At 35.6% G+C, this 27,366-nt stretch overlaps 2 protein-coding genes across 2 annotated transcripts in view; one reads left to right on the forward strand and one right to left on the reverse strand.

Moving 5' to 3' along the window:
* The first annotated feature begins 656 nt into the window (after positions 1–656).
* Positions 657–5,053, forward strand: LOC111999265 (glutathione S-transferase TCHQD). The gene is made up of 3 exons (XM_024031389.2): positions 657–883; positions 2,837–3,159; positions 4,219–5,053. Exons 2-3 carry the CDS (start codon positions 2,951–2,953, stop codon positions 4,811–4,813), a joined length of 804 nt encoding a protein of 267 aa, XP_023887157.1. The 5' UTR covers positions 657–883; positions 2,837–2,950; the 3' UTR covers positions 4,814–5,053.
* A 3,819-nt stretch (positions 5,054–8,872) lies between these two features.
* Positions 8,873–27,366, reverse strand: part of LOC111999241 (histone-lysine N-methyltransferase ASHH2) — a 38,495-nt gene continuing 20,001 nt past the window's right edge. Inside the window, 9 exon segments of the mRNA XM_065771240.1 lie at positions 8,873–10,439; positions 10,536–10,581; positions 12,049–12,128; positions 13,508–13,587; positions 13,705–13,787; positions 13,935–14,014; positions 23,285–23,340; positions 23,431–24,250; positions 25,930–25,986. Of these exon segments, the coding sequence (XP_065627312.1) occupies positions 9,201–10,439; positions 10,536–10,581; positions 12,049–12,128; positions 13,508–13,587; positions 13,705–13,787; positions 13,935–14,014; positions 23,285–23,340; positions 23,431–24,250; positions 25,930–25,986 (2,541 nt within the window). The 3' untranslated portion in view covers positions 8,873–9,200.

The following is a 27,366-nucleotide window of genomic DNA, read 5'->3' on the forward strand; positions in this document are numbered from 1 at the left end:
TAAAAACATTGGTCTAGGATACACTTTTAGAAACTTTTATTGGAAAATACAAGAATAATTAATTTTTTATGGCTTTTTATATTTTTCATAAAAGTGGTATCAACATTTTTTTGAAATAGTTTATTAACAATTCTTCTAAAGACATTCATTAACAAGACTTCTTCTTTTTCTAAGAAGAAAATACTTATTACACACAATTTGTTGCGAACACATTTATACACCTAAGATTGCATCCAAACGTGACTTAAAATTTTAAGTAATAAACATTGCTCTTTTCTATATGCCATTAATATTCTTGTTATAATTACCACACATATTTGGTGCGACGATCATTCCACAACTATAAGTATTTTGTGGGGTGTGAGGAAACAAGTGCCAAGATTTAAGTCTTCTAAAAGAGCTTCACGCACCTAATATGGAATATGAATAATAATTACAATAATAATTCTCAGTCTAGAAACTTTCGGTTTCGTTATTGAATTTCAAGCAAAGTAACAGTAAAAATAGGGATGGGGGCATGCAGATGCAGAGACTGAAAAAGACGTTCACGTGTCCACTAAGACAGAGCGCGTACTTGTTACTTCGTACCCAATCGAGTAGTCCATCCACGTTTATTCTTGCCTCCTAATTTTCCCTTCATATATATACAACATAAATGTTAAGATTCTCAGTGCACTTGGAAGAAGCATAGTCGCACGTATTCAACTCTCTCTCTCTTCGATAACCCTTTTTAGTTTACAGCTTTTATAGAGTCCTCTCAAAAAAGGTTTCTTTCTTTCTTTCTATATGTGCCCAGTCCACGCGACTCTCCAAAACCGCTAAGAGCCTAAGAGTGATCTCACCCCCTTTCTACAAGTTTCTAAAGTCTCCTTCTTGTCTACTTGTAAGTCTTTTCACTCTCTTTTACTCATGTTTCTAATTCAAGTAATAGACTTTCATGCTAGTTTATGTAAATTTGCTTGTTTTAGTTGTTGGGTTTCTTTCCTTTTTGTGCTTTGACTTTAGTTTTGGTGTGAACCTTTTATTTCTGGGTCTGTTTTCTTGGTTGCTTTATTTTATTTCTGGGTCTGTTTTCTTGGTTGCTTTATTAAGGACCTTAAACTGTAAACTCTACCCTGTGAGTTTTTAAATTGTAATTTCTGGATTGGGTTGTGATTGTTAGAGTTTTCTTTATTGATCAAGCTTCCTTCTTTTTTGTGTAGCTTAACTGCGAAGTTGGAGAAGTTTGAACTCTAATTATTTTTAGTTTTTGTTTTGGTGGAAATTTGCTTCTTGAAATTGAATTGAAATTTAGAAAGAAGAACTTGAACGATTCTTAATCTTATTGCAATTGGGCAATTACTGGTTAATCGCTCCTGATCAATGCAGACTCGTTATCTGTCCTCCAATCCTTGTTCATTATTAATTTACAGGGTCTTAACTATGTATGTTTTAAGATTCCAAAGCAGCTTTGCAATTATAAGCAAACCATGATAAATGAAAACCTTCATACTCAATAATCTTTTCATTATTATTATTATTATTTTTTTCCCTTACTAGCCAATCTGTCCCTCTTTGATATCACAAAAAAGATAGAAGAAAAAGGTCTAAGGTAGGGAATGTAGGGGTCAATGAGATTGATCATGGCACTGAATGCATAATTAGCAAAGCCCTTTTCATTGTTTATTGGTAATTTTTCTATAGTTGATATTAGTCATGAAATTAATTGTTTCTTTGAGGCAAGAATGTCAATTTTTCTCTTTCGGGGAAGGGCTGCTTTGCTAGTCTCTTAAAGCACAGAAAGGCAGCTCACAGAATCTTCTGTCATTGTACATGCTTTCTTTGATCAAGGGCAACTAGGAGTCTAGGAAGATGCCAATAAATGTTATTGTCCACTTGTTTTATCATCATAACTGATTCTCAGCTCCAAATTTTGTTTAAAGTATTAGTATATGCTAAGCATTGATGCTTCCACACTGTCTGGTCCTATAATAGAAGTATATCCGAGGACATTATTAAAAAGTTGTCAATTTAGATGAAGATGATGTGCCTTACCTGTTCTATTTATCCCCCTCTCATTCCCCTGCTCTTCACTCTCTCTCTCTCATATGCACCAATGCGCGCACACAATATTCTCCACTTCAAATCTAATCTTGTGGGTAGAGCAGAATTTATTAACACTGTTCACTACTTCTGATTCCTCTCTTCTCCCCCCACTTTCCTCTTTTTTTAGCAATGTATTTTTTTTTTAGAATATATTATTGAAAGGTCTGCTTTAAATGAAAGATGCAGTGAGCAGAACTATATTTAAAAGTCACTCTTAACTTGTCTAAAACAATGAAAATTAACGCAGTAGGCTTCTTATTTGTAAGATTTATGTTACTTGAGAATGTAATTCTGCTAAGTTGTTGAATTTCTAAGCACTAGAATTTCTTAGGTTTTGCTTTAAAAGAAAGATACAATGTGCAAATCTTTCTTACAAAAACATTCTTTGTATAAATTAATGGAAACTTTGGCAGTAGTCTGCTTAAATGTAAACTTTATATTGCTTGGGAATATTGTAGCAATATGTTGTTGAAATTCTTAGGGTTTGACACTGATAAGATGCCTTCACTAAAGCATTAAATGTAGAATTAAAAACCAATAGGGGTGTCATTTTTGGTCATCATCTCTGTTGCTACTATGGAAATTTACTCATCACTACATTTTGTATTACAATATTGATTAAACACATACCTATGCACATGAGTGTGTGTGTGTGTGTGTGTGGTCATGTATGTGTATTAACCAATCTTTTATCCACTTTCTTGGAGAAAATAAGACGCTAACTGACCTCCCTGTTACCATTCATTTGCAGACCTTTGCATACCCTTGGTTCTTGAATTCCTGTGTTTGATATCCGAAGTTGACACGAAAGAGATCAGCTTTTCACTCTGCCTATAACATCCTACAAGCTCATGCTTATCAAATAATGCAGCTATATCATCACCCATACTCTCTCGATAGCCAAAAGGTGAGACTTGCTTTGGAAGAGAAAGGCATTGATTACACATCATACCATATCAATCCTGTAACAGGCAAGAACATGGACTCCTCATTCTTCAGGATGAATCCAAGTGGAAAACTCCCCGTTTTCAAGAATGGTGCTCACATCATTTTCAACACAATAGAGATTATCCAGTATGTCTTTATTCTTCACTCACCATTTTGCGGTCACTTTATACATTGGAAAATACAGGATGTGTTTGGAAGCATTTCAAAATTTGAATCTCATCATAACATTTAAATTTCCTTATACAGAAGAATCTATAATGTTGTTCAAAAGAATAAAAACATTTAGATGAATGGTCACGGGTTTGGATCCTCTCATGTTAGTCCGTAGCATGATGAAGTAATATTCGTTTTATCACACCACAAAATTAAATTAAGCAAAGCTGTGAATAAAAATGCGTCAACAGAGCCTCGAACTTAAAAATCATTAGAACGGAGTTTTCTAGAACTTAACAATTGGGTTTGCATGCAAATGCTGTTTATCATCTCTTCCTGCTCTCTCTCTCTCTCTCTCTCTCTCTCTCTCTCTCTCTCTCTCTCTCTTCGGCAATCCAAGATTGTCTTTTTCCTTATCCATTTCTCTCTCTAAAATATATATACCATAAAGCCTCACCCAGATACTGTCAGGCCATAGAATTCACTCATACTCTCAAAACTCTCCTGCCCTCTTTGTCTCTCCACCTGAACCTGCAGATTGTGTCTTGTTTTATTCTATCTGAGGTTTTGTCTCGGCTTCATTCACTCTCAAAACCCATGGGGATGTCAGTTGCCAAAACTCCATATCCTTGTTACATGTCTTCTTCTTCAACTCTTGACAACGGAATAATCCAATAGTCAATTGTCCATCATGGTGGGGTTCCCAGATCAGCCACATTACCAGCTATGTTGACATCAATTCTAGTGGGGAAATCTTTTTTTCACCCAAAACAACGACATATTTGATCATCTTGAGTGAAATGCTTTGTTGGGAAAATGTTGACCAACTTTTTTTTGTTAGGATTTTTCTTTGCATTTAGGTAATCAACGTGCTTGCTATTACTTTCAAATTTCTTCCTTTCTCCTTCTCTCCCTTGTCTCCCACTCGTCTTATTTTGGGAGTGTGGAAGGCATCCATATTTGAAATTGTCTTAAATTATATCTTTACTGAAGACTATAGGAAAGATAATAATGTGAAATAAAAATTTTCAGGTATTTAGAAAGAATTGCAGCTGTCTCGTCAGGTGGTGACAGTATCTCCTTTAGTAGTAGAGAAGTGGTTGCATGGATGCAGAAGATACAAGAGTGGAACCCTAAGTTCTTCACACTTTCCCACATCCCAGATAAGTACCGCTTCTATGTTTCCAAATTCATAAGGCGGGTGCTGATTGCTCGGATGGCTGAATGTCCTGATCTAGCAGGAGCTTACCATAATAAGCTAAGAGAAGCACATGAGACAGAGGACAAGTTGAAGAACAAGAATGTTTTGCAAGGGAACAGGGAGCATTTAATTAGACTTCTTGATGAAGTTGAAACTCAGCTGAATGATTCACAATATTTAGCAGGGGAAGATTTTAGCATGGCAGATGTAATGCTCATCCCAGTGCTGGCTCGCTTAGTGCTCTTGGATTTGAAAGATGAGTACATAAATAGCAGGCCAAACATTGCTGAGTACTGGGTTTTGGTGCAGCAGAGGCCTAGTTACAAGAAGGTGATTGGGAGGCACTTTGATGGCTGGAGAAGGTACAAAACACTAGTAAAAACTTGGTGCTTCGTTCGTATTAGAAGTATGCTAAGAAGATATTGATGAAATATATATAGCTCAGGGTTGACAGAATATTGAGAGAAAAATCTGATTTTTATGCTGTATACGAGGTTGTTCATTTAATGGGGGAAAATACGCAATTCTTGTTTTTGGTTTCTTCTTATTTTGGGGGTCACCGAAAAGAAGAAAAAAAAGGAGGTGGGAGGAACTGGTTGGCTGAAGGATAAACTTTTATTTGGATTATTTGGTTAGAAAAGCAATAAGAGATGCATTTTTGAGTTTTGGGTCTTGCTAGCGCAGTTTTGATGGCTAACCTTGGACTGTTAAAGAATAAAAAGAATACTATTATTAATACTGGTGGATATCTCGCCGGATACACGGTGCATTTTGATAAATTTAGTAAAAAATTATTTATGATCCATTAATTTCATGAATACTATTATTGTTTGTCATAATTAATATATGAAGTTTTCTAGTAATAAAATTTCAAACTACATGAATTGGGGGGAAATTCTTCTGATTCATGCAATCAACAAATGTCACCATATTACGTTCACAAACTTGGTGGTTCTTAGGTGTCTTTATTGTATGATTTATGCTTTATATATAGATTTTATAGTGTTAATTTCTACATTTCTTATGTCACTAATGTCTCTATCTCCATTATATCAACACTTATAATTTTTATGTCATTGAAAGTAGCTTCTCTTTAGTTTCAAAATTGATATGGTATAAAATTAAGGCCCATTAATATTTTAATTGAAGAAAAGTTTGATTTTCTAAGACCTTAATTATAATAGAGTGAAAATTGAAAGAATAATATCTTAATTAGTTAGCTATAAAAATTGCTAGAAATTCATGATACAACAATAAAAACAATGAAACAATAATGCCATAATGACGCAATAATATCAAAATTTAACCTCCAAATTTTAATTGAGCTAAAAGCAGCCAAAACAACAAATATACTGCAAATCCTTACCAAGTATATGCATCATACGGAAAACCCAAAATCTAAGTTAGCACATAATATGAAAAAACCATCCCAACCACATTACAATGCTACATCAATAAAAAACGAATACATAAATTCTAAACAAAATATTAAAGATGAACATAATATTTTGGAAGTTAACATACCTCTCAAAAAGCGAACTAAAGATATTGTGAGAGAAATTATGGAAGTTTGATTTTTAAGTCTAAAAGAAATGAGAATTTATATTAGACAAATAATCATATTACTCAATATTCATTGAATCTGACTCTTGCAATTCTACATTAAAGTCAGTCTTATGCGTAAAATTCGAAAGTTTTCTTAACTCCTATCTTTCCCATGACTTTTTAGATCCATCTGTATTTATCCAAAGCATTTCAAATTATAAATTTATACAAATTCTTTTAATTTTATTAATGCAACGAAATAAATGCATATGTCATTACTTAATAGTTTGATATAAATGCTAAATTTAGATAAGGAGGAAGCCCAAATGAAAAAAAAAAAAAAAAATCTTTAGTTTCAAAATTGATATGGTATAAAATTAAGGCCCATTAATATTTTAATTGAAGAAAAGTTTGATTTTCTAAGACCTTAATTATAATAGAGTGAAAATTGAAAGAATAATATCTTAATTAGTTAGCTATAAAAATTGCTAGAAATTCATGATACAACAATAAAAACAATGAAACAATAATGCCATAATGACGCAATAATATCAAAATTTAACCTCCAAATTTTAATTGAGCTAAAAGCAGCCAAAACAACAAATATACTGCAAATCCTTACCAAGTATATGCATCATACGGAAAACCCAAAATCTAAGTTAGCACATAATATGAAAAAACCATCCCAACCACATTACAATGCTACATCAATAAAAAACGAATACATAAATTCTAAACAAAATATTAAAGATGAACATAATATTTTGGAAGTTAACATACCTCTCAAAAAGCGAACTAAAGATATTGTGAGAGAAATTATGGAAGTTTGATTTTTAAGTCTAAAAGAAATGAGAATTTATATTAGACAAATAATCATATTACTCAATATTCATTGAATCTGACTCTTGCAATTCTACATTAAAGTCAGTCTTATGCGTAAAATTCGAAAGTTTTCTTAACTCCTATCTTTCCCATGACTTTTTAGATCCATCTGTATTTATCCAAAGCATTTCAAATTATAAATTTATACAAATTCTTTTAATTTTATTAATGCAACGAAATAAATGCATATGTCATTACTTAATAGTTTGATATAAATGCTAAATTTAGATAAGGAGGAAGCCCAAATGAAAAAAAAAAAAAAAATGTTATACAATGCGCCACTTGACAGAACTTTATACTCTTGCAGATGAGATCTTTGCTTTTATATATATATATATATATATATTGATTGGGAATATGATTTGAACCTTATACTCTTGCAGATGAGGTATTTGCTTTTATATATATATATATATTGATTGGGAATATGATTTTCACCTTATATTGATTAGCATGGTCATTTGACTCAATTCTCACTAAAGTCATTCAATCAAATCGGTCAACATGTAGCAAATATGAGCGACGCAGAGTTTATGAGCATTTAGGACTCTGTAAATTATACGAAGCATGAGTGCGGAAATAAACAGTGTTGCTAACCCATACTGAAAGGTGGATCTTCAAAAAATATATATATAAATCTCTCCAGTCCCTAATATGAATTAAATTGAAATCAATATAACACAAATCGTATGTACTAATGAAATTATATGTTGAAAAAAATCATTATAAACAGTTTGTAGATTATGTATCTAACGCTCCATTTGTTTTGATTTGATGTAAAATATTCTCAGGCTAGACAATTACAAAAGATGTAATTGATTGAGGGCACTTTAACTTCCCTTCGTTCACTGCTCAAATTCAAAGTGAACTCTAATGGCTGTCACAGTATCACTATATTTTTAAAATAAATAATTGGGATATTCATGTTTAAGTAATTGAGTCTCATTTGGGTAACAATATTGAGTAATTGGCCATACTCTTATCACTTGAATCAATTTTTTATGTATCAATCGTAACATGTTATATCAATAGTTAAAGAAAATTATCACTTAAATCAATTTTTTATGTTACTCATAACATGTTACATTAATAGTTAAAGCAAATTATAAAAATATCAACATGTTAAAAGTTTTAAGCCATCACAAAAGAGGTGGTATTATGTGTAACTATTGTATGCGATATCTCTCATGGAAATTGGTCCTAGACTTAGGGATTCACCTTATGTGAGAGGACATAGCTTGCAACATATTACACAAAATAAGAAGCCCTCACACACAGACTCAATCCAAATACCAACACAAACTTCATGATGCTACTTTGGCTGTCAGCTACATTTTGGCCTTCGACAATGGAATCTAATGACTTTGGATGTCCATACACGCATGCGCATAAACGTTCACGATCACATATAAAATATGCTTAGAATTTACCCAATACTAAAAAACATCTGAAATGGTAGCAACCATATGGTGACTTTAATCTCATTTAGATAGACAAGTACTGAAGTGTATCAAAGAGTATTCTAGCATAATGTGAAATTAAGATACCATCTTGCACTATCCCGTCATTCCCATATGATCATCATCACGCATTTTTAGTTTCCGCTTTACATAACAATATCCCATTTGTAATTTTCTATGATTTTGTAGAGGTAAGAAAATCCTAGTTGATAACTCCTGAAGTATTGTTTTGCATTAGGTGCCTGTGCCATAAATTAACTTGCTAGTTGTCTCATTAGACAACAAACTCTTGGAAAAGGAGATCTGCACCACTCTCCTTCCAAAAGTAAGAGAATTGATATTATAATTACCTGATACACAGTTCTAAGGGATGGGGCATGTATTTGTGTATCCATGGTTTACGCCTCAAGGTTGAGTCCAAAGGGCTTTATATTGGTGAGGTTCCACATTATCAAAAAAGAATAGCATAAATAAATTTGTTAGAAACAAGATATTGAGTGGTGGGAATGTTGGGGAACAATGTCTTCCAAGATAATAGAATGGAAGAATAATTAAAACAATTCCACCTTCAATCATGTACATCACAATGGGGAAAAAATGAAGAAAAAGCATAACTTGATTGATGGCACCAAAGAATCGATTATATGTCTCTTATTCCACAGATCTTTTAACACATTCATAAGCCTTTTAATTTCTATGAGAATGATACATAGACAAGAATGACTACCTCTTTGAGGCGACTGATGGCTCAATATTTCTTGAGAGCACATTGCCAAATTAGGAGTAACCCTTTCCCCTGAGTATGGTATAAGAACTTGACTAAGAGAACTGGAAATCTGAAATTGAATGAAATTTTCATTAGTTATAATCTGGGAAACAAAGAATGTAGAAGAAATCCAGTAGCTCTTCAGAGTTTGTCCTATAAATCAGTGATGGTCTTGGTGCTAGGAATGCTGATAAAAAAAATTTCCAGCTTTTTCCACTCTACAGCCTACATCCTCTGATAAATATGAATTTTTCGGCTCATTTTCTACATTCTCTATTCCTATGCTGCATGTCTCACCTCTTGAGTTGTCTCCCATGTGTTCCCAACCATTCCTCTTCCGAATCCATGGGGGCCCTAATTTTGTATTATTCCATTTCTGCTGCCTGAAGTACCTCCTTCCCAAGTCATATGAGGAATCCCTCGCTCGCTTAAATGTCTGTTGGCTATTTGCACATGGAGTGGTTTCATCTGCATAAGAGGCAGGGCAGTTGCTGTCCCTACGTCCTTCTTCCGCAGGTTGATTAATTGTCAAAGGATTAAGAGAATGCAAAGGTGCATGGTCTTTGTGATCCCGGGGAAATTGAGGCAATGGAGGAAAAGGATGGAAAGGCATGCCAGGAGCAATAACCCAACACTCTGCACTTTCTTCCTGGGGTGTGCCATGGCGCTGTACAATTGACAACGGAATTCCATAAGAGACAGGCAAGCGAGAAATGAATTTCTCCTGTGGCTGCCCAATAATTGCATCATCAGGACACTTGGTATGGCAAACGTTTTGTTGATGGAGATCAATAACAGTTGAAGAAGCATTCAATGTACCCAGAGCTCGGGGAGATGAAAACCCAGGTGGAACATCCTCAGGGATGTTCTGCCTTTCATTGTCAGCTCTAGTAGCTTCATCATGCTGACACTGATTTTGAACACAACCAAGGCAATTCCTGTTCTTTCTGCTTATGCTGTCTATATGATCCACTGCCACTTCAACACCCCCTTGTGATGGCCTGGATTCACATTGCTGTAGCAATGTAGACTCAATCTTCTGTTCCTTCCGCTCAGAAGATCTTGAATCTGGGTTTGTCTCTGCTGGCTGATCCCATCTGCTTTTACGTTTACGAGGTTTTGTCTCCTTATCTGGGCAACTACCAACACAAGGAGAAAAACAGCCCTCCTGGAGACCAGTATCACCTGAGGTTGTTGCAACCATTGCTTGCTTCACACAGTCAATTGCTTCTGTAGGTCTTACATGCTGATCATGCCAATACCCAGGTTGTGCTGAAGACCTATTGCAGTTTGAACCCCTGCGACTCTCCATCCTACCATCATCCCTGTCCAAGTAGCTAAGTTTTCTGACAGGTCTAGGAATCCACTTATCTCGGAAGTTCCGTGCAATTTGATGAACCTGTATGTGCACATCACATACAAAAGAATTTCTAAGCAACCTAACCGCTCAATATTAAATGGAATTCAAAAGGCTATGTACGAGTTTGCCAAATACCTGTTTGTCATCGTGCTCTGTAAATGACAGTATTGATGCCCTAAAGCTGCACAGAAACATGTCTCAGGGACAAAAGAGCTACATGCCTAAGATAACAATTTCATTGACTTGACTAGTTTAAAAATAAAAATTCATTGGTTTGAGTTTGCATCGCAAATTTATAGCCAACCACAAGAATTTGCTGCCTCGGGACCAAGAGATAAAAGGTAACAGAGGTAATAACAATGTCCTTCTCAAGTTTTTACCCATTTTGAAAAAACATTTTAAAAATGGTGAACCAAATGGCCTCTTCATGGTAAACATGAAATGTTTTAATCTTTCCCTTAACCTCAAGATTTGAGGGGCAAACTTAGAAAAAGACAATTTCAAGTAAAAGCAAACCCCATTCTAATTACACTGATTCATGTCAGCATCATAGTGATTCAAACAATGATTCCATATGAAGCTAAACAGGAAATAACAATATCGTTTCTAAAGAGGACTTTGACACTACCCCATACCTTAGAGGAAAATATTTATATCTTGCAATCACTAAAACATACCTTTTGGGACCAAGGCTTTATTCTTGTGGTTGGTGGGGGCAGGATTTGGGGTACACTTAGCATAAACTTGTGAAGTATACTATTATGTCAAAAGTTCTGTACTTTTCAAACGTATTTCTTTACAACCAAGAATAATCTAGCACAGAATCCATCAACATACAATTGGGGACAGCAAAGGGCCAACCTCAATAGTCTGGTCTAAACTGTTTCAGAGTTGTAACTTTCTTTGAAGAAATTTGTTTTTGAACTTATAGCCTTTCCAAAAGTCTCTTGTCCGTTCATGTATAAATATGTCCAGTGGGCTCCCAGTATTTTTTAGATCATTACCATTGTGAAAAGCCTATATAGATGACTAAAGTTAAAAATATTTCTCAAATGCTTTTTTCTTTAAGAAAACTTGCTTCAAATTCAGGCTAATCCCTTGGAGGATCACAAAAGTAATATCCTCTTGCCCATACTTACCCATTTATATTTCAGTTTTTAAAAAATCCTGCATAAAAACCCTCCTCCCAAAAGGAATTATAAATAATAAAAAAAAAAAAAAAAAAGCAAATAACATTTTATACCTTATATTTTAAGGGTAGTTTCAAATTAAGGGTGTGTTTGGTTCCCTGTAATGGTGATTACATTCTGATAGGAATAAGTATTACAAATTTACAAGGAATGAAGAATGCTGTAATTGAATAATTATACCCATTCATCTGTTTAATGTTCCTTAAGATAATGTGGTGAGTGACATCATAATTTGGTCAAATTTCATAGAATCCTTTTTTAAAAAATATATATATATATTTTTACACTGATAATTGCTTAGCATTCTATTGTGTATATATTGGAAGAAAAAATTATATAATTAAATTAAAAGAGCTCACGAACTAGTTTAACCCAACAACAAACATATGACAAGGTATTAATCCAACAGGCATAATAATCTAGGAACAGTAAGGCCAAATTAGATAATATCTTCTAACCTCTCCATTCCAGGACAAGGAGGACCTCCATTAATATGTTCTGGTGTTAGTATCTCCCTCATTGCCAAATACTCTAAGACCTGCAGAAAAAGAAAGTGAGTACGCTGTTCCCCTTTGATATTACTGAAGACAATTTTCTATTTATTAATTTTTATTTAAGCCCAGCCATGGTCTTCCATAATAATGTGCTCAGATACACACCCCCTCACACGTAGAAAAAAGAGTGCAAAAATTCTGTTCCCCTTTCATATGCCGGACAACATTTTCCCATTTATTAATTTCTATTGAAACCTAACCATGGTCTTACAAAAAAAGAGAATAATAAATAAATCATGCACGCATGCACACACAGAAAGGTCCCAGCCACCAATTCGCTATAGGCAAAATATAGTCACCTTTCGACTGGCCAAAGAATTAATTTTCAAGCTCAACTATTTGAAAAATTGTTTCAACTTGATTATCCTCACAATTTAAAGAAAAATAAAAATAGACTTGAAACCTGCAGATCAACGTCCAACCTGATTGCAAACAGTATAGGGGATAAGAAAGAGAGATAGGCCAACCATATTAAGATAAATTTATTTGTCAAGTTTCATGTTTTCTATGTTTTGGGGTCACTAGCCAGCATTATACTCACTATTATACACAATCTGTACTATAAAAGGAATGTTGTTAATTTAATGCAATGACTGTCTTGAATAGATTCCCTAATAATTAGAAAAGATGGTTGTCAGCATCTAATGACAAATGATATGACATATTTATAATTTTCTTTTGGTAGTACAGCAGCAGATTAGATATGATATGACATATCTAAACGCAGCATCCTACATTGAGTTTGATCAATAAAAAACAACTGTATCATCATTCTTTCCAATATCATGGTGTCTTTCTCTCTTCTTTCCAACCACTTGAGAACTGATAATAGAAGGGTAAATACCCCACAATAAGTGCATTTCCTTAAAACTTGTGTATCTTTCAAAGGGGACACTTGTTTGTAAATATTGGATATATATCAAATTTTCAGAATAGGACTGATTTGAACTTTTTTTGGCAGTATAGCCTGGCCTAACCTTTACTTTTCACTATCAGCTTATCTAAACAGAAGTATTTGAAAACCAATTTGTCATGCAAAAGATCATGTGTTACTCTCATTCTGCAATCCATAAGAGGACCTAAATCAATTGAGCTATGCAGGGTTCCAAAACAGCTTTTTCTAAAATTAACAAAAAAGTTATTAATAAAATAAATAGATAACTAGTCTATCCATATATAGAGGAGATTATATGAAAGATGTAACTGATGCTTTCCACTCCTTGGGTTGCTGGTCATCTACTGGGAGTTTTGGGTTTAATACTGATATTTTATAAACAAATCCAATGAATCCAAGTATAGTGCTCTTTTTTTTTAAAAAAACACTTTCCTTCACACACGTTCAACAAAATTTCAAGAATAGTACCTTAAGAAGCTTCCGGAGGATAGGAATCTTTTTGAAGTCCCTTCTGTACTGCTTCATTATGTTGTGCAGCATCCGCAAACCTGAAAGTTAAAGCAACAGAAATGGTTTGAAGAAATACAGGTATAACTACATAATTTTAATTTCCACAAATTTGGGAAACAAATTGTAAAGCATGCAACAAAGCTAAGAATACCTACCATTTTTGTTAATTATATCAATCAATACAGCTCGTGATTTTGTTTTCAGAAGTGCATCAAGGATCATTGAAAGATCTCGATTACTGTGAAAAAATATGACAGAAAAGCACTTGAATATAAAATTGTCAAATAAACACTACACATACAAGACAAAAACCCAATAAACCATTAGTAAATGACCTTAATTACAACATAAGACAACTAAATGAAAAGAACTATCTATGAGATACCTCTGAATTGCTTCACCATTGCCACTATCACCTGATGCTGCAGTGAGAAGCAGAAGCTTCAAGTAGCCTTTTGGGGCATCCTGTGAGAAAAGAATGTGGCTTAAAAAAATGGAGTAACAAAAGCTAGACATGCAGAAAAGGGGTACAAGTTGCAAAATATATTTTAGTATAAAATTTCATTGAAAAAGGAAAAGAGAATGCCACATAAATAGATGCAAACAGATCAAAGAATACATGTCACTAGGAAATCAATAAAGTCTACAAAAGACATCAAAGGGGCATTAGAGTCAGAGAAATAATATTGTGCTGGGTAATATTGTACTGGGTTGTACTATTGTGCTGTATGGGTGGTACCTTCTAGAAAAGTCTAGAATATTTCAATGATGAGGTGTCCTAGTGAGTTGTCCCTACCCACTGGCACTATTAGAATATTATCCATCTGAAACCAATTCTCCAAATATAAGTAGTAAATGGACTGAGGCAGAATGTGAAACTCCAAAGACAGGGGAAGAAGCATTTTGGATTAGAGGGCTTCAAAGGGATGGATTGAGGATTTAAGTCTTGTCATTCAAGGAAAGTCTGAGAACCACTCCATGTCTCTAATCGGCAACAGTTACTACCTTCAGGCGACTTAATTAAAGCTTAGGGCAATCCAACACAAGTTGCTATTGGATTAAGAGATGTAAGGAAGTTAGTGACTTCAATGGCTGGCGTTCATTTTGAACAATCACGGAGGGCTATCAAACTTCAATATCTACACACCCACAAGATCAATAGTCAGCTAATGCAATTGGGGGAGCAAGAATTTAAAGCATCTTCATGATCAAATTTATAGCCACCGTCCAGATTATTTCAACTGGTACAATACTTAGTGAGGAGATAATGATACTTTTGTGAGGATAACAAAAGAAAACTAATTCAATGGGAGATGTAGACAAGTTGCTATCTTCAGAGTAAGAAGCTTCTAGTCCTATGTTCGTGGAACTGGTGGTAACAACAAGTCCTTCAGATCAAGAGTGGGTGATGCCATTAGAGATGGGAGACCAGAATTTTAAATATTCTCAGCACAGACCATCAAAATTGAGTCATGAAGAAGCTCAAGGGTTTAGGAAAATTCCTGTGTGCATCCTATGAGGGTTTTGAAGATGATGTTACTTGCTAATTACTGGCTATTGAGGGTAATTTCCTTCAAAAGGAGTCCCAAGCCAGTGTCTTAAGGGTCATAGAGAGTTGAAGAAATCTGTAACGCTCAGTCAATGGCCAGTAGGTTCAAAAAGGAGTAGCAACAGGGGTGATAAGGCATTGTACTTGATTACATGAATCAGAAAATTTTATCTTGAAACATAAGGGGCTTAGACGATAAGGGAAATAAGTTGAGACTCAAGACTTATTCCAGCTATGGAAGGCAGACATCATTTGTTTGAAGGAAATTATATAGGAACTCATTACAAGAGCTTTGTTAAGGAGCACGTGGTGCTATAAACATGTATATTTGCTAGGCACAGCAGGGGCGTCTAGAGGAAAGCAGATTATGGAAAATTGAAGAAATGGAACCCTGCATGTCATTCAAATTCAAAAATATCACCCCAACCAGTTTGAATGGACCATTTTTGGAGTTTATAGCCCCGTTTGGATAGCGTTTTGCTCCTCATGTCTGGCGTTTTTGACTTTTTTCTTTTTTTTTGGGGGGGGGACCAGAGCCTCTTGCGCTGTTCATGGGACATGAACAGTGCATTAAGGTAAATGCACAGTAATTCGGCAGTGAACAGTAACGAGAAAATTATTTTTTTATTGTCTTCAACAATAAGTTTTCAATTTTCAACAAAATAAGTGGTATCCAAACACACACTATGTGCCAAATTGTGATAGTGATAGGAAGAGGTTGTGGGATTAATTGTCAGGTGCTGGTGGGAGGTGCCTTGGTGCGTAGGTCGGGACTTCCATGTCATTAATTACTAAATATTCATATGGAGGGGATAGTTTTACTTGGAAGTAATAATTAGGCGAACCAATCATTCTCTAGAATTGAAATTCTCTCAATATACAAGTTTGAAAATTTATATTGAAGTGAATAGAAAACAATTCTATTGACATTCTTATCATTGCCAGTTTTAAGGGATTATTTCCAAATATGGTCCAGCAGAGGCTTCCTCTTTTGCATTCGGATCATTTCCCCATTTTGTTGGTTCTTGGAGACCTTTAAAGTGGAAGAAGCCCATTAAGATTCAAAAACTTGCGGTTAAGAGCTAAAATTTCATGGAGAAGGTTAAGAAGTGTGAATCATAATATTTCCAAGGCTCCCTAAGCATGTATTGGCTAAGAACCTAAAGAGCTAAAAGCTTTGAAAATGGAATTGAAGAAATGGAACAAGAAGCGGGGTAAGGTAGGCTAGATGAAAAATCAGTTATTAAAAGAAATTCACAAGCTGGATGCAATGGAGGAAAGTAGACTTTTGTCAGTTGAAAAAATAAGAGGCTCACTCTTTTGAAGGAAATTAGTTGGAGACAAAAATCAAGAGCCTTTTGGATACTTAGGGTGAGTTTGGCATCAGCTTTAAGCTTTAGCTTTTAGCTTTTATGTACAACTTTTTAAAACCTCAATTTTTCCAGCCTTTTCTCACTTTTTCAAATTTTTTCAAGGTACAATTATACTTTAGCACACTTTCAACAAAAAAAAAAAATTCAGTAAAAAGCTAGATAAGCTATTCCCAAACGAACACTTAGTTCTTTCATCATCTAGCCAAAACACATTGAAGAAACAATACCGTAGGCAACATGTCTATAGATGGGGAAGTGACAGCTGATCAAGAAGTCATAAAAGACAATTGTACAGTTTACAAACAGCTTTATGCTAAAGATGGCGTTCAACAAACTATACTGGATGGATTTCAGTTTTCAGCCATAAACGAAGATGAAGCCAATTGGATGGAAAGACCTTTTAAAGAACAAGACGAGGTGTTCAACAAGGTGAGAAACATGTATGGAGATAAAGTTCCAGGCCCAGATGACTACGCAAGGTCATGTTTTTAGTCTTATTAGAGCATAATCAAAGATGACATCAAACAAGTGTTTCATGACTTTCGTGAGAGGCATAGAGTGATTTTAGAGGTGAAGCGGTTGGCTTCATTGGAGGAAATATCGTTGAGACAGAAGTCTAGAGTTTTATGGCTCAAGGAGGGAGATAATAACTCAGTTTTTTCATCGGATGGCTAATTCCCATGGGAGAAATAATTATTTGGATGATTTAGAGGTGGATGGTGTGGTATATGAAGATAAGGCTGAGGTGGTTGCTCAAGTAGTGGGCTTTTATCAAAAGTTACATAAGGAGACAAAAACATGGTGACCGGTGGTGGATGATTTGAATTTTGATACTATTGGGGAAATGGAGAATGGTCTGCTTGAACAGAGATTCAAGAAGGAAGAAATTTTACAGGTTATGCATGATATGGAGGGGGGACAAAGCCCCAAGACCTAATGGATTTACGATGGCCTTTTTCCATCATTGTTGGAGGGTTGTGGAGAGTGATATTTTAGCATTTGTTGATGAATTTTATGATTATGGTAAATTTGAGAAGTCCTTGAATGCTTTGTTTGTTGCTCTTGTTCCTAAGAAACATAAAACCTCCAACATTAGAGATTTTAGACCAATAAGTCTACCAAGTAGTGTCTATAAAATCTTGGCTAAGGTCTTGGCATACCGATTGAGAGGGATGCTAGATGGCCTCATTTCTGAATCTCAGAATACATTTGTGGGGGGTCGTCAGATTTTGGATTCAGTTTTGGTTGCAAATGAGTGTGTTGATAGTCGTATTCGTAGTAAGATACCTGGGGTAATCTGTAAATTGGATATAGAAAAAACCTAAGATCATGTAAATTGGGAGGCCTTGCTTTACTTGTTGGAAAGGATGGGTTTTGGAGTTATATGGCAACAATGGATCCATACATGTATCTCTACTGTCCAGTTTTCAATTTTAGTTAATGGCTCTCCAGCTAATTTCTTTGTTAATTTGAGAGGTTTAAGGCAAGGGGATCCTTTAAGTCCTATGCTATTCCTTCTAGTGATGGAAGTATTTTCTAGGATGCTTAGACATATGGAGGAGGCTGGTATTATTAGGGGTTTTAAGATGCGTGGTGTGGGAGGTGATAAGTTATGCATATCTCACTTGTTATTTGCAAATGATACCATTTCGTTCTGTGACCCTAGTGTTGAATAGTTTTTCTTCATATTAGGATGTTACTTACTTGTTTCACAACAGTTACAGGGCTAAAGATTAATGTTAGTAAAAGTGAGATGGTTCCGGTTGGTGAGGTGAATAATTTACATGAGTTAGCATAAGTTTTGGGCTGCAAGATTGGGGTTCTGCCTATGACATATCTCGGTATGCCCTTGGGAGCCTCCTACAAGTCGTCCTCTATATAGAATCTAATTTTGGAGAAGTTGGAAAAACACTTGGCTAGGCGGAAAAAAAATATCTTTCTAAGGGGGGTCACTTGACTTTGCTTAAAAGAGTACACTTTCAAATATTCCCACTTATTTCTTATCTCTATTCACTATTCCTACTAGGGTGGCTAATAGGATTGAGAAGGTACAGAGGGATTTTCTCGGGGGTGGTTTGGCAGATGAGCATAAACTTCATTTGGTAGCGTGGGATAAGGTGTGTCGTCCTTTTGTTGATGCTGCGTTGGGGATTAGGAAAATTACTACCTTTAATAAAGCTCTTTTGGGTAAGTGGTTGTGGCGTTATGGGGTTGAGGAGACAAGATTATGGAGGCGTGTGATCGCATTGAAATTTGGGGAGGAATTTTTTTTTGGGGGAGGGGGGGTCTTCAAAGTCACGTAGGGGTTCACATGGGTGTGGTCTATGGCGGGGTATTCAAAAAGGTTGGGAGATTTTTAGTAAGTTTCTTTCCTTTGAGACTGGTTTGGGGAGTAGAATTTGATTTTGACATGATCATTGGTGTGGAGATCAATTGTTGAAGGGAACTTTCCCAAAGCTATTTGAACTTGCAACTTTTAGGGAGGAATTTGTGGCAGATATGATGGTGAGTCACACTTTGGAGGAAGGATGGAATCCGACGTGGTCTTAATGAATGGGAGATGGAGTTGGTGGGGGCCTTTACTCATACATTGGAGTCGCTAGGTCCTCCTATTGATGTAAAATCCTTTTATGGTGCATTGAGGGGATCAAGCTCCATTAAGAGTAATTGGGGTGTGAAGGCTCCATCTCGTGTGTCATTTTTTGTTTGGTCAGCTGCATGGGGGAGGGTTCTCACAACAAATCATTTGAGGAAAAGGGGCTACACTATTATGGATTGGTGTTGCTACGTAAATGTAATGGGGAGAGTGTGGATCATTTGCTTCTACATTGTGGTGAGGTTTTTCAGTTATGGAGCTTTGCCCTTAGATCTTTTGGCGTTTCTTGAGTTCTACCTAAAAGGGTTATTGACTTGCTAGCCAGTTGGAGGAATTGGTTGGGGAAGCATTCTTCATATGTCTAGAATTTGGTACCACATTGTGTGGTGTGGATTATTTAGAGGGAAAGAAATAATCACATATTTGAAGATTCAGTGCTTTCTAGGGATAAGCTCTTAGAGTTGTTTGCAACCACTTTGTTTGATTGGTCTCGTGCGTGGGGTTTTACTTCTTCAAAATCCATCCTGCTGTTTTTAGATTCACTTTTTTCTTGTACATAAGTTGTTTTGTTTTCCTTTGTTGCTTGTAAATTTTTCCTTCATTTACTTCATCTCTTTGATGGAGTAGCTTCTTTTTAATACAAATTTTTCTTACCTATAAAAAATAAAAATGAGCAACATAAATTTGTAAAAAGCTAGAATACTACTTTTAATGCACTCATCCCAAAAAGTTTGAATACTACTTTCAACACACTCATCCCAAAAAGACCTAGGGCGTTGGAGGTAAAGGATTTCAAACCTACAGCCTAGTCGGTGAGATCTATAAGATTCTGATGCAAGTATTAGCCAATAGGTTGAGGATAGTGCTTCAAAACATTTATTAGTCTCAAAATGCCTTTGTTAAAGTAAGGCTAATTCTAGTTAATTTTTCTGAGGGTGCTAGGTAAGTTAGATGTGGAGAAAGCAGTGTTAATGGGATTTCCCTATTTATGTGTTAAGTAGGTGTGGTTTTATTTAGAAATGGAGAAGGTGGGCCTATTTCTGTATAACCACAGTTCCGTTTTCCATTGTTCTTTATGGCAGCGTAATGCGTTTTTAATAGCTTGCAAGGGTTGCAACAAAGAGACCCTTTATCCCTACGTATATTGTTATAGTGATAGAAAAGACAATTGAAGGGGTGGGTTTTTCCTACAATTTAGATGAACTCATCGACTATTTCACATCTTCTTTTTGATGATGACACATTAATCGTTTGTGATTTCACATCTTCTTAAAGAATATTCCATCAATACCCAAAAAAAAACCCTTGTTTAGGAGTTTAATTGGAAGGAATTGAAGAGCTAGAGAGAATGTGCATTCCATTTCATGACATTCCCTCCTAAGCATTCCTCCCAAAAGTGGGAAGAACGCTCATTTCTTTAAAATGGAGGTGAAGTACCGATTTAATCCCTACTAGGAAAAACAAACAAAAGGTAAAGGATATAATGGTAAAGCTATATATTCCTTTTCTTTCCATTGCTTCTCATATACACTCCCAAAACACTAGATAAAATACACCACAATCCATTTCCCATTCCGTTCTTTTATGCTCTCTATTCATTCCATTCCATTTTTTTTTTTTTTAATTTAAAAAAAAAATTTTAAAAAATTTATAGTTTGATCAAATGGAATAAAATCTGGGACCCATTTGCAATCTATGACTCATTCCAATGTGAAGGCTTGGGCATTAGAAATTTGATTGTATTTGATCAAGAAATTTAAGGGAATGACTTTAGCGTTTTGCCATTGAGTAAAAAGATCTTTGGCAAAGGGTGGTGGATAAAAAGCATGGTAGCATGAGGGGATGGGCTTCAAGTCCTGCCAACAGGCTGTATGGTGTTTTTGAAGAAATTCATAAGGAGAATGTGAGGACCATTTCTGGACCTAAGTGCCGCTTAGGTCAGAGCCCAGAGTGCTGGACGACACTAAGGCCCTAGAATGGCAATCCTTGCTCCAATAATATCCATTTTCACATGGCTACTTCATTTCACTCCCATGCGCAGTTCAACCCTAAGATGACAATCCAAAGCTCAGATGGATGTTATTCAAAAGTGCACTTGCTTAGCTAGAGTTAGTTATAAATTAGTTATTCTAGATAGAATAGCTTGAGTTAATTAGGGCTTTAGCACATGTATCACATTAAACATGTGTAAATCCTTAATTTTTTTTTTTAATTTAAAAAAAAAATTTTAAAAAATTTATAGTTTGATCAAATGGAATAAAATCTGGGACCCATTTGCAATCTATGACTCATTCCAATGTGAAGGCTTGGGCATTAGAAATTTGATTGTATTTGATCAAGAAATTTAAGGGAATGACTTTAGCGTTTTGCCATTGAGTAAAAAGATCTTTGGCAAAGGGTGGTGGATAAAAAGCATGGTAGCATGAGGGGATGGGCTTCAAGTCCTGCCAACAGGCTGTATGGTGTTTTTGAAGAAATTCATAAGGAGAATGTGAGGACCATTTCTGGACCTAAGTGCCGCTTAGGTCAGAGCCCAGAGTGCTGGACGACACTAAGGCCCTAGAATGGCAATCCTTGCTCCAATAATATCCATTTTCACATGGCTACTTCATTTCACTCCCATGCGCAGTTCAACCCTAAGATGACAATCCAAAGCTCAGATGGATGTTATTCAAAAGTGCACTTGCTTAGCTAGAGTTAGTTATAAATTAGTTATTCTAGATAGAATAGCTTGAGTTAATTAGGGCTTTAGCACATGTATCACATTAAACATGTGTAAATCCTTACAATCACAAACTGAATTCTTTAGCCAATGATTTTGAGCCATGTGTGGCCAATAGGATAAAAGCATGAATTGTATAAATAGATACATATAATACTTCTTTGTACCATGTTGAAATATATTAAAGTTGTTGCCTAGTGCAAGTTTCTCTCTATTCTTTTCTTTCTCAAGTAGGTAGAAACTCCCTATAAGCAATCTCATCATGGAGAAGGTGACTCTCTCGAAGAAGTCGCAACCTATTCAATCCATCCATCATTTCCATGCAAACCAAACCATAATCTCATTCCCTAGAAATCTTAGCTACTCTCTCAACAAGAACTTATATCAAACCCTTAACCCACCATCATCCCAAGCCCTAGCCAAATTCCTAAGCCCTGAAACGTCAAATTACAGCAACTAAACCCTCAAGAACCAAATTCCTTCGTCAAAGACAAAGCCCAAGCTTGTTCTTTGAAGAGAGGATAGGGTACAGTGTTTACGTATGGAAATCAATGGGAGAGAATGGGGTACTTTCTCTTGGTTTATTAGCTACAACGCGGGGGATGGTAATATTCATTTTGACGTTCACTTTGCCAGAGTGGCACAAGATTGGGAATTGGAGCATGTAGCTTCCTTCACATATATAGTATATTCCTCTAATATATGAGAAAATGGAAAGGATAAATTGTGTTGGAATTGATCAAAATGTAGAGTGGTTGAAGTCAAATCTTTATAAAGTTTCTAAACTCCAAAGAGGCTCATCTTTCCCTTGGAAGAGTATTTGGAAACCCAAAGTTCCATCTAGAGTGGTATTTTTTTTCTTCAGATAGCAGCTATGGAAAGTATTCTCACCATAGATAATCTCAAGATGTGACAAGTTAGTGTGATTGATTGGTGTTGTTTCTGTAATAAGAGCAGAGAAACTACTGGTCACTTGCCATTCATTGTGATTTTGCTATAGAAGTGTGGTACTTGGTTTTCAGCCTATTTGGAATTCAATGGATTATGCCTCGTGGTGTGACTGACTTCCCAGCTACCTGGCAAGCTTTGGTTGATATTGTAGTATAGGCATTTGGAATGTGATTCCTCATTACCTTATGTGGTCAGAGTTCTGAAGGAATGAAAGATCAGCTTTAGAACTTAAGTTCACATTCCTTAGATCCTTATATAAGTGAATATTAGCTTCAGCACTGCTTCCATTTATAACTCAGCTAAGATGCTTGATCTTTGTAATTTTCATTAGTAGTTGTTAGTGCATCACTTGTATACTTCCTGTGTACCTGGGTTGCGCCTCTACTTATCAAAAAAAAAAAAAAAGTACCTGGGTTGCGCCTCTGCGATCTAATGAATTATTTACTTATCAAAAAGAAAAGTAATCTAAAAAATGAAACAGTTTAGATAAGCAAATACCAGAAACCACATAGAATTCTTCTGCTAATTTAGTTGGTAACATTACCTTTCGCTTGCTAATCCCCCCATCAGTATCCAGTAACTCATTAAGTTTCTCTTCAACTGCAAGAATAGAAGTGCATAAATCATTAATACAGCATCCCTTATGAACTACTCTAGTTGTCAAGACAAGCAAAAATGAACACTCCGAACCTGCTTCAGAACGGCCATTTGAAGAACCTTCCAGTAATTTTTTTGATTTAATAGACAGCACCTGAGATTTGTTTGCCGTCACCTGAACTTGGTTAGTATTCAGGGGACTGCTTCTCACTTTTTCCTTTTTCACAGAACTAGATGAACGAGAACCTTTCATCAGAGAATGTGATTTTACAGAAACCCTCTTGTCTTCAACAGTCTCAAATTTGGACTTCCTATTAGCATCAACGCCATGACCTAACGATTTGCTAAGCATAGTTGGAGAAATCAACTCTAATCTATCACCATTGAATGAGGTTTTGTTCACAGTCTCCTCTTCTATGGAAGTCTCTGGCAGAACAGCAGGCATATGTTTGCATGTTACATCTTCTGTTTGATGGGACGGCTCTACTGGTTGAACAAAAGATGGTGAATTTCCCTTGGAGTCCTCCAATTCCAGTGAGCTGAGTAGTTGGGAATTAGCAGATTGGTTCAGAGGCTCCTCTTTCTCTATGGTACTCTTCAATTGCTCAACAGCAGCTGTGGCTTCATCTAATCCATTTCTATCTTTTAACATACCCTTCACAGCTTTAATTTCAGCACTATCAGAGGGAATTGCCCTAGGCATCATATAGTCCAAACCATTTCTACCTTTACCACCTTCAGGAACCATAACAGGTTCAGGAAATTCTTCATCTGAATCACCTTGAACAATTACTTCAGTATTAAGCAAATCGCCACCTATATAACCCCGACATTGAGATGCACCACAATAACATTTCTTGGCAGCAGCCCCAAACACCCTGACATAGTTGTAATCAAATGTCAACTCTTCATCCTGACCAAAAAGAAGAAAAAAAAAATTGAAGGTTAATATAGGATAATAGTAATGAATGCAAATAACAAAGAGAAAAAATGATTAGGAAGCAACAATGTCTCCAGAGGTGAAATTATGCACTTAAGCATTAAGATCTCCAGATTACAAACCCATAAACGCTCTCAACTCTATCTCTTTGTTCTACATGGTATTGTCAATTATTCTCTTGAAAGAAATCCTATTACGTTGCTTTCTTCTGTTTATTGACCAAAGCGGAAGAGCCTTGGTGCTTAAGTGCACTTTTTAAGTTTTACCAACACCGATTCCGTTAAACACTGAATTTGATTATCTCACTTGATAGGATGAGGAATTCCTTTCTTTGTTGGATAATTCATTGCTACTGCTTCAAGATAACTGCCGCTCGTTTTTCTAAGACCTACTCATGATGCCCCATCATAGATGAGAGCCTAAGCCTAAGGAAATCACATCTAGACCATGCAAGAAGCTATTTCAGTCCAAGAATAAGTGTACTTGGTAGTTTATTATGTTTGTGGTAATTGTGGTTTAGTTTTGATGTGGGGGTCTAGCATCCTTCTACTTTAGCTACTATCTATACTAAATATGGGGAACGCTGGGGAGGGTGGATCAGAGAGCAACCTTGGGGTCCTCCTAGGGTTAGTTTATAAAAGAGCATCAGTGAGGGTTGGGAGCCTTTTTCCAAGTTCTTACAGTTCAAGGTACAAGATGGCTCTCAAGTAAGATTTTGGACAAACAGTTGATATGGTGACCATTCTCTCCAAAATTTGTTCCCCAACCTGTTCACCTAAAGGCCTAGGCAAAGGACAAGGAGGCCTCAAAGGTCTTGTATTTAGCCAAGACCCATGAGGATGAGGTCCAACACCAAAATCGTTGCCTCACCAGGTCCTTCCATGATTGGGAACTGGAATCCATAGCTCCTTTTGTTTAGCTACTCTATGCTAAATTGCCTATATCCAAGGGTAAAGACCGAGTTATATGGATGCCATATTCAGAAGGCATGCTTAAGATTTGATCATTCTATAATAGGTTCTAAAGGTATTCACTTCCCTCGGAAGAGCATTTGGATAGTCATGGCCCTCAAAAGGTTTCATTCTCTGTGTGGACTATGGCTTTAGGGAAAATCTTGACAATTGATAGCCTCTGAAAAATGATGATAAAGAGACCTTGATATACTGCATTAGGGAAAATAACATGCTGTGCTATGAAATTTCTTCTTCATCTTTTTTTTTTTTTAATAAATAATGAATTTCTTCATATATAATCCTGAAATCATTCATCATGCCTATTGATTATTCTTTGCCCCTTGTTTTAACCAATAATAGAAGTGCAATGCGTTAGTCTTTTCCCACTAAGATACTTATGCACACTCACATGCCCCCTATGACGTGTGTGCACGCAAGCACACAAACAAAATCACACCACACGTGGGAGTGTATATTATATACCCACCAACCTAGGGGGGGGGGGGGGGCAAACTCACACACCCACGCAAATACTATCAAAGTAATAATTTAAAAAAGGAATTCCTGAGGATCAAGAGTAAAATGTTTATGAATTGAGTTATGGAAATAAAGAATCTGCACCATATAAATAAATTATGTTGAGGTGGACTCCAACCAAAAAACAAGCCTGAAGATAATTAATGCAAGGAGCAAGTGTACCTTCTTAATATTCCTTAATGCAAATAGTCCAATACAAATTTCCCCATTGACAATCCACTGCTCAAAAAATATAAGATATAAGTAATTCATAAGAGAAGCAAGAAAAGATAATAATCATGAATAGTGAGTTCTCTGGGGATTATAGCTCAAGCAACTGTACATATGAAATGAGGTTAAGAGGTAAATTCCAAAACAATGGAAAAGCCTTCTTTTTTTTTTTTTTTGGAAGAATAAGAAATATATTCAAAGCAAAACAGTATTACAAATGATCACTTATACAGATAAGCAGTACAGCTACAGATCAATATTCTTACATATAAAAGGAAACACTGATTAAAAAAAAAAAAAAAACATATAAAAGGAAACAAAATAAGCACTAAATCAATTGGAAAGTCTCTACTCTTACATATACAAACATGGTAATGGAGTAAACAAAAAGAATATTACACTTCATGTATGCAAATCTCATCAATTACTAAATTCAGGTCTCTTAATTTAATGTATATGAAAATTTAATGCAGTAACATCTGACAGGTATTAATAGCAGAAGTTTCCTTTAAGACTACATCGGAATACAATAAATTCACCTTTTCAGTACGGCAATTAGGATCACAACTATGGTTAATGAAACGGCCCAAATTTCCTTTTGCACATGCATCTATTACCTGAAACAATGGAAGATGTGAATGACCGATAATCAAGATAGAGTGAGACAATAGAACTAAAAATTATATTTGAAGGGGAATGAGGACCAAAGGAAGAACAATTAAATTTGACAATACAGCCTATAACATGAAGCCAATCATACAAAGATCAAAGGAGAATGCTTTTAAACAAGTTCCCATTTAGCTCAATGCCCTAAATTGGCTTAATTTTTCATTTATTTGGTTTGTTTTTGTGCAATTTTACTCTCTATTTGTTTCAGTAGAAAACTTTAAGTAAAGATAGTTTTCCGTGTTTTGCAGTGTCTGGTAGCATCAGGAAAAATGAGTAAAAGGAGAACTATATTCGGTAAACAAAAAAAAGTATGGCTTTATTTTTAAAGATTGCTTTCCATTAAAAAATTTTGGAAAATAACTCTATCTCACAACAAACTAAATAAGGGAAGTTAGGAGATTGTTTTTTAACTCATTTAAGGTTGCTACCAAACATAGGAAAATGAGATAGTAGAAAATTCTTTTTGAAAGATGACTCATTTTCTAAAAAACATTATCACCACCCCACTTGAATATCCTTTTTTGGTCTTTCTTCGGTCAATCTGCTGTGATTAAGCAGAGAGCACTTTGCAGTGGTTATTTTTCGATTAAGACGTGTTTTTCTTTTTGACACCTCCTTGCGGTTGATTTTATCTCCCCCCCGCACACCGACAAAGCCAACCACACCAATCTGAAAAACCAAGCTCGGTGCAACTAGGCATCCCCCCCCCCCCCCACCCCC

This window comes from Quercus suber, unplaced genomic scaffold (genome assembly GCF_002906115.3).
Source record: "Quercus suber isolate HL8 unplaced genomic scaffold, Cork oak 2.0 scaffold_4, whole genome shotgun sequence".
NCBI lineage: Eukaryota > Viridiplantae > Streptophyta > Magnoliopsida > Fagales > Fagaceae > Quercus > Quercus suber.

Coding starts and splice junctions, on each gene's coding strand:
- LOC111999265 (XM_024031389.2), top strand. CDS start 2,951: ATGCAGCTATATCATCACCCATACTCTCTCGATAGCCAAAAGGTGAGA. Junction 3,160..4,218: donor AACACAATAGAGATTATCCA/GTATGTCTTTAT, acceptor AAAAATTTTCAG/GTATTTAGAAAGAATTGCAG.